Source organism: Ochotona curzoniae, unplaced genomic scaffold (genome assembly GCF_017591425.1).
Source record: "Ochotona curzoniae isolate NIBS_2020 unplaced genomic scaffold, NIBS_Ocur_1.0 contig_955, whole genome shotgun sequence".
Classification (NCBI taxonomy): Eukaryota; Metazoa; Chordata; class Mammalia; order Lagomorpha; family Ochotonidae; genus Ochotona; species Ochotona curzoniae.
Genome location: NW_024466625.1, coordinates 14,053 through 21,497, shown reverse-complemented (window position 1 = coordinate 21,497; position 7,445 = coordinate 14,053). Strand labels below are relative to the sequence as shown.

General features: G+C 42.4%; 1 protein-coding gene across 1 annotated transcript; it reads right to left on the bottom strand.

Moving 5' to 3' along the window:
- Positions 1 to 636: 636 nt before the first annotated feature.
- On the bottom strand, positions 637 to 1,545 carry LOC121166235 (putative vomeronasal receptor-like protein 4). The gene has a single exon (XM_040995341.1). The coding sequence runs from the start codon at positions 1,543 to 1,545 to the stop codon at positions 637 to 639; it is 909 nt and encodes a 302-aa protein (XP_040851275.1).
- Positions 1,546 to 7,445: the final 5,900 nt, after the last annotated feature.

Genomic DNA, 7,445 nt, shown 5'->3' with positions numbered 1-7,445 from the left:
AAAGAAAATAGTCATAACCTCCTTCACCTCTGACCTTCTCCCTCCTAGAAAATGATTTATCTCTTAGCACCAGGATCAGGGGTCAGATACTATTCCATGCAGAATGTGAGTAGCCTGTACTAGGATATCTTGTGAAAAGGAGGTGTGGCTGTAGATGAGAGCCTTTCTCTGCCAATCTAACATTTTGAGGATGCATAGAGTGGAATTTTACAAATATAACAAATGTGTCCCAGGAATTTCTTTTAAAATATGTTTTTTTATTCTAAAAACTTTGGACTCTCTCTCCCTTTGTGTTGGTGGGTTTGAGTGTGTTGATAAATACATGGAATCTCTTCTAATACTTTTTTTTTAGTTCAAACTCAGAATGCCAACTAACTACAACTCCAATTAAATAAGCAAGAAGAATAAAGATATAGAGCAGAGATATCAAAATAAGAACCTATGAGAAATCCATACTTTCCAGTTCTTTGAAGCACTGAACCGGGCATAGATTGTTTAGGACCCAATTTTTCTTAAAATGAAGTTCATTTACATAAGACCTGATGAATTTAATATTGTGATGGATGCAGGGAATACAAATCCCAAGAGGGGACCTTTCGTACGTACATGAGTGTGCAGAAGCAGTTTCCAAGCTTCTCAGTGAGCACTACAGCAGGAAGCGATGTGAATATCCCTGCTGATCAGAACAAAGGGGCTGAGACTGGCATAACCCAGTTCAAGAAATAGTTTGATACCTAATGTTGTTGATTGCTGAGACCATGTGATCCCTGTGTAGAATGAAAAAATGAAATCTGCCCAATAAGACAACAGGAAACATGTCATGAGAATGAGAGTACTCTGAGTGGCTCTGATCTCTGGGCTGGGATATTTGGTACACCTGGAGCTCTGGAGGTAGACGACACGTTTGTGATGTTTGTACAGATAGAGAGCCATGTACAGACTGCTCCAGTACATGAGACTCTGAAAGGTGAGGTCCCGGAGAGCCATGAGGCAGAGGAAGAGCCATCTGACCATTTGTGGAGCCGGCAGCATGTGGCAATACCCAATGTATGTTCTAACTTGAGGCTCATTTGTGCTGTTGTTGACTGCTGTGATGTAGTGCAGCAAGTTAGAGCTTATGAGAAAGCTAAAGATCCAGAAGAAGAGGAGGTAGGGGAGAACTTGCCATGCAGTGTGTGGTTTGAACTTTCTCCACAAGGTGTTCCTGGGACTGATGGTGATGGCCTGGACTACACTGAGGAGGCAGGTGGTGCAGATGGAGAGACTTCGAGCCACCCTACTCAGGTAAATCATGACTTTGCAAACAATGTCACTTAGTAGGAAGTTACTGACATAAGTGACCGTGATTATGTCACTGATCCATCTGGTAAAAATAATGACATTATTTGAAATAACTAAATGAATGAGGATAAGATCTATGGAATTTTTCTCACGACTCATGACTAATATACGTACATGTTTCAAAAGCATAAGAAAATTTCCCAAAATTCCAGGCCCCATGAGAGAAAGGAAGCTAATTTTCCAGATGAGGTGTCTCTGTGTCATCTTCTGACTTTATTAAATGACGTTGAGAAAACTTGCAGAAAGCAAAGTAGTGAGCATGACAGTTTCAGATCAGTGGATATGATCTGGGGTTAGTGAAAAAAATAGTATTGATGCAATAACATGTGCATAGTTCATTCTGCCTTTAGAGCATAAAACTCATCTGCCTTTTAAAAATATATTTGTTTTTATTTTGAAAGGAAAATTTGCAGAGAGAAGGAGAAACAGAGAGACATAGAGTCCTCAATCTGCAGGTTCACTTACATCCCAAATGACCACATGGTCCAGAGCTGAGCCCATCTGAGTCCAGTAGAAAGGAGCTTCTTTCCGGTATTCCCAACCGCTGCAGGCACACAAGATCTTGAGTCATCCTGTGATGATTGTCCAGTGCATAAACAAGAGGAATCAGAAGTGAAGCAACCAAAGCTAGAATTAACTGTAAAGTGGAATAACGCTGCTGGAGGTTTAGGATCAGCCTGTTGAACCACCGTGCTGACCCCAGTCTCCCATTTCTACTTGGTATCTTCTTTTTGTCTTCTTTCTGCTGAAACAAAGATGGTGAAAGTTACAGTTTAAACATTGACTCAACCCTGGAGACTCCCGGGTCCTCACCAAGGGAGGGAACCAAGGACTGCATCCCAACAGGCAAGGAAACCAGGGGGATTTGGAGTACCTTCAGAGGCAAAGAACTCTGAGGTCAACATCTCCCATTTGGATTCACCACATGGGATGCAAGAAGCCCAAATCCTTCCTCCTAGGATCCAATCTCATTGGAACAACAGCCAGGAGCCCTGAGCAGTCCACAGAAACAGAAGAACAGTAAACATCCTTCAAGACTAGGGAGAGGTATTCTCTCTGGTCCTTACTTGGTTCCAACCTTGAATACCCATCCTCTCTTGCAGTGACCATCGGGATCACTCCAGAACCCCACCTAACAAACAAACAAACGAACATTCATACAAAAAATTAGAATAGATAGAGAACAACAAGGAAAGCTTAGAACCAGACAGGAAATGGTCAGCGGGGACTCACATATATCTTGCTAGGTAGGACACCAAGTTTAGTTACTCTTCACTAAGCTATTGAAGATTTCTTGGCACACCTCTCTTAAAATTGTTCTGTACCTCAACTGTTGACATATGTCCAGTAAGAGTTATAAGCCAGTTTACACTATCCTAAAATCTGCCAAGTTCAGCAAAATTATGCTTCAACACTATACACTGCTAAATACTAAAATGGAAACAGACATGAGATAGCTGAATAGTATCCTATGCCAATTTTAAGGTGTATAGCAGCCAGTTCTGTATATAAACTAAAATTATAATGTCAATGAAGATGTCACAGCATGTGGTTATGAACTTGCATTTTTAACATACTGGTTACTTAATACCATGTCAATTAATTTCATAATGTTGTAAATTGTTGTTAATGTTGTGTTGGGGATTTTAACTGATAGGGATTATATTCTGCCAGCTCTGCTTTCAGACAAGAGATGATCTCCCCCAAGAAACTGTTGAATTGATCTGGACAATAAGATGCTGCACTCTATGCTTAGTGTATGCTTACAATAAAAGAATCTTGACTGAAGCTGAACTGTAATACTGCAAAAAGCTGGAGGAATCCACCATGGGGAGAGGGTACATGTAGGCACTGGGGGAATCCCAGAGCCTATGAAACTGTGCCACATAATGCAATGTAATTAATAATAAGAAAACCATTAACTCTGTGATAGTGCCCACTCTGGCCTTTTCATAAAAGCTTCTGTGTATCAATCACACAAATTTACTAGAAATTTGTTATAAGAAAGATGTGGATTCAGTTACAACAGCATTTCATCAGTTCCAAATCCCAATGCTGAGGTCCTTCATTTTCATTGGTCACATTCAACTTACCCGTCTAGTCTCATGCATATTTTCCTTATGATTCCTCCAGTGAATCTGGGGAAATCAGCCAGATAGGAAGGAGAACACTGTATGTACTCACTTACACATGGGAGTGAAAATTTCATAGCAAAAAATGTCAACCAACACACAAGTATTTGCATAGGAGGGAAAGGTAACTCAGTGGACAGAAGCCTGAGGCTTAACTGGAGGAGTAATTTGACATTCTAGAGCTCAGCAAAATATGCATGATGAACAATTAATGCATGCTTCAGAGTAGCTCTTAGGATTCAAAATGTTCTCAGCACAGGGACTTGATAAGCTGAGAGGTATTTAAACACAGCAATTTTCATGCTCTGCTCTTTCACATTTTTTTAACTGAACTATCATGTTGTAGTCAATTGATGCAACTAATATATGTAAATAGACAATAAAATCTAAACTGAAGAATCATCTTTAACTTTAATATGAGTGGAGGCATCTCAGAAAATTACACTTGATCTTTTCAAGCTAACTGCCCAGTAGCTAACAGAGAGGGAAGGAAAGGCCCCTTGCCCAAGGTGGGAGAGGGAGGGCTGAGACTTCTTCTCTGCTCTTTCTCTGAGGGAGATAGGAGGAAAGGTTTTGTCATGGCTTTGTTTTCTCTGTTTTGTTTTCCTGTGTACCTTGTCCTTACTCTTCAGCCTCTTAGGGAACATTACTATGCATGATCCTAGAAATACAACCTGGCTCCCTCAGACACTGACTTATCATCTGTAACAGGATCGTGCTTTCTATCACCAAGGTTTACTGTGAGAATTAAATGGGTAGATGCATACAATGCCCATGTCAGTTCACAACAAGAAAAACAATCTGATTTCTAAACACACCTGTGTTGTTACGCATCCTTACACTAGTTCTCACATTTGATCAATTCTCTAAACTTACATACTGTGTGACATTGTGGGTCAAAATAATCTTTTATTTAATCATAAAATGCCACAAAGCACTGAAGGACACCAGAAGGAAGAAACACTGAAATAAAAACAAAAACAAAAACAAAATCCCAGTGTAGGAAGTGAAGATATACAAAAGCCAGGAGCCTATAGGAAGGGGCCTCCCCACCCAGGCTGTAAGCCCACTTCTGCCTGATGCCCCCAGCTTCACTCACATCTGGGAAATGCAGCAAACTCAGGCTCAGAGCATCACTGGCTCTGCTGTACAAAGTCTCCATCCAGGGCCAAACAAGCAGGGTCTGCTGGATGAACAGGGATGTGATAGCCAGTTTACACCTACCTCTTCCAAAGGGGTCAGGAGAGCTGAGAAAATGCCCACTCCCGACCTGACCCTGAACAGCTTTGCCCGGGACAACTTTACTTCCAGAGCAAAGGCAGATTCCCCTGCACACACACACTCAACCTCACTCACCTGAGCAGTCTGCAGGGCTGTGGCTGGAGCTGTGGCAGAGCAGCACAGCCAGGCCTGTTTATCCTTGCCCGAGTTCCAGCACTTAGGGATGCTGTCACTGATGTCAGCATGTCAGTGTGATGAGTTTGGCTCCTTCAGGGTGCTCTGGGTCCCTGGGGCAAGCTCTGCCCTCTCCCTTGCTGAGCCTTTGACTGCTGAGTCCATAAACATCTTAATTCTGATTACACTGAACCTGCACTAATGAGCAGGAGGCAGCTTGATGATGAGTAGGTCTCAGAGGGTCCAGGTTCCTTGGACTTGACTGTGATCTCATCCTACCTCTGCCACTCACCACCAAAGTTAATACATCAGCTAGGGAGAAGTTCTGAGAGTCAGAAGTAGTCACTTCCCCAAATCTGCTTTTTGGCTTATAGTATTTAAATGTTTGATAATGTTCATCAGCAACAGTTTTTTACGTTGATCAGTAAGTACTTCACATTGCACAGTCTCTTGACTTCTCTGCTGGCATTCCAAGCTGATATTACATTTGACATATGGAAGACATTTATTTGTATTTGTAAAAGAATGTACTGCTGAATTCTACAATGGCTGGAATTGAGCCTGTACGAAGCTAGGATCCAAGAGTTTCTTCTGGATCCTATGTGTGGGTGCTGGGTCCCATGAATTTGGATCAGCCTCTACTGCTTGCCATAAGCAGGGTATCGGATGGGGCGTGGAATACCTTGGACATAAACCAGTGCCACTATAGGATTCTGATGTGTGTGAGGTGAGGCTTTAGCCACTAACACAACACAACACAATGTGCCCATTACTGATATACCTTAACCATATCCAAGTTAATCATACATAGACAATTCTACCTATATTCTAAAGTATAGTGACTAAAGTCCTCACCGGACACACTCTGGGATCTCACATAGGCACCTATTCATGTCCCTGCTACTCCACTTGTCTTCCAGCTCTTTATCTGTGGACAGATAACCCAATAGAGGACAACCCAAAGCCTCGGCATCTAGACTCCAAAGAAGTTCAAGTCTACTGTCTTCATATTGGATCAGCTTTGGACCACTGCAGCAACCAGGGGAGTGAACCAGCAGACTGAAGACCTTTTCCTCTGTCTCTTCTCTCTCTGTAAGTTTGATGTTCCAATAAACATAAATAAATCTTTTAAAAAAGAAAATGCTAAAGAACACAGAAAAATAGTTGCAGTTCTTCTATTCTCATGCAGTGAGGTTTTTGTGCATTTTGAGCTGTCTCAATTGTTTTTTCCCAAGTGATTTTCAAAATACAGTTAATCATCAGTGCGTGCAGTAGCAAACAGAGGTTTTCCAATGCCTTATTATTACTTACACGTTTCACTCAAGTGCTTGAATCTGCCAACCTGCATTCTAGGAAGTCAAGGTTCAAGTGGTATTGCACTGACCAGGCATCTTGTGGAAAGTCTTTTCTTCCACCTGAACCTGCCAGAAAAACGACAAGGAAGAGAGGTTCATGTTCTCCAGTTGTTGTGAACACGCATGCTTGTTCCTTTAAGTAGCTTTGTCTAATATGATAGCTTTAAAGCATTTCAAATATCCTTTATGAACAACTTAAAAGTACTCTATATTGACACTGAAGGCCATGAAAAGCTAGAATCAGAGTCAGCCTTGGGATTTCAAGTCCAGAAGAGGGGTGGTCTTGCTTGCTGGTTCTGTTTCCTGATTCAAATGATGGTTACAGCATGATAATCATGACTTTCAGACCATCGAGGTGCTTCCTTATTATGTTTGCACTTCTGTCTGTGTGTATTTCTATTAAATGATCATAACCCCACTCATAATGTTCCTGGTTCTAGATGATCCAACTCTTCAGTTACAGTCCAGACTTGACTGTGTGGCAACATTATCAGGATTGCACATTATTTCTGGGGCCCAAAAGCCGTTTTAGAAAGGGCCTCTCTCTCATCTCTGCATTAGACAGCAAGGAGAATGCAGCAGCCAGGTTCACATGGAGAGTTCCCTGCTGTACTCTCTACAAAGTAGCTCAACAGAAGAACTTTGAAGGCTCTGGTGTTTAGTCAACTCCCAGTAGACACACACCAGAGGAATGTCAACAAATTCACTCATGAGCCATTCCTGGGAGTTGTTTGGATTTAGAACCAAATCAAGGCTGGGGGTACCCAGATTATGGGCCAGGTTTGGGGACAGGACAAGTTGGGCCAGTCTCCAGAACCCTGATGATATATTCAAGAATCAGGATGGTTTCCAGTCTAGGCCAGATTGGGCTGCAACACGTTAGGATGAGGACTGGGGCTGCCCTGGTTGGGTTAGATGGCAGCACCCATCTGCATGAGCTGAGATTACACCAGCAAAGATGATGCCAATCTGTAGTACCCACTTACAGATGGTGAGGCAAGATTGGCCATGCCAAGCTGGGACACAGTAGCCATGAGCATGCACAAGACCCCAGGCTGGGTACAAGCCTTGGAGGAAATTATTGGTCTTTGGATACTGTAGCTTAGCCCTGTCAAGCCTGCCACCATCCCTGCATCTTACGTGAATTCTCAGGAGAAGCTTGTTATGTCACTGTACTCACCCACTGGTGAGCCTGAGACCTGGGACTGGAGGCAGATCAGGT

What these genes read in the sequence shown, in the direction of transcription:
- LOC121166235 (XM_040995341.1), bottom strand. Translation starts at nt 1,545, where the DNA reads ATGACACAGAGACACCTCATCTGGAAAATTAGCTTCCTTTCTCTCATG.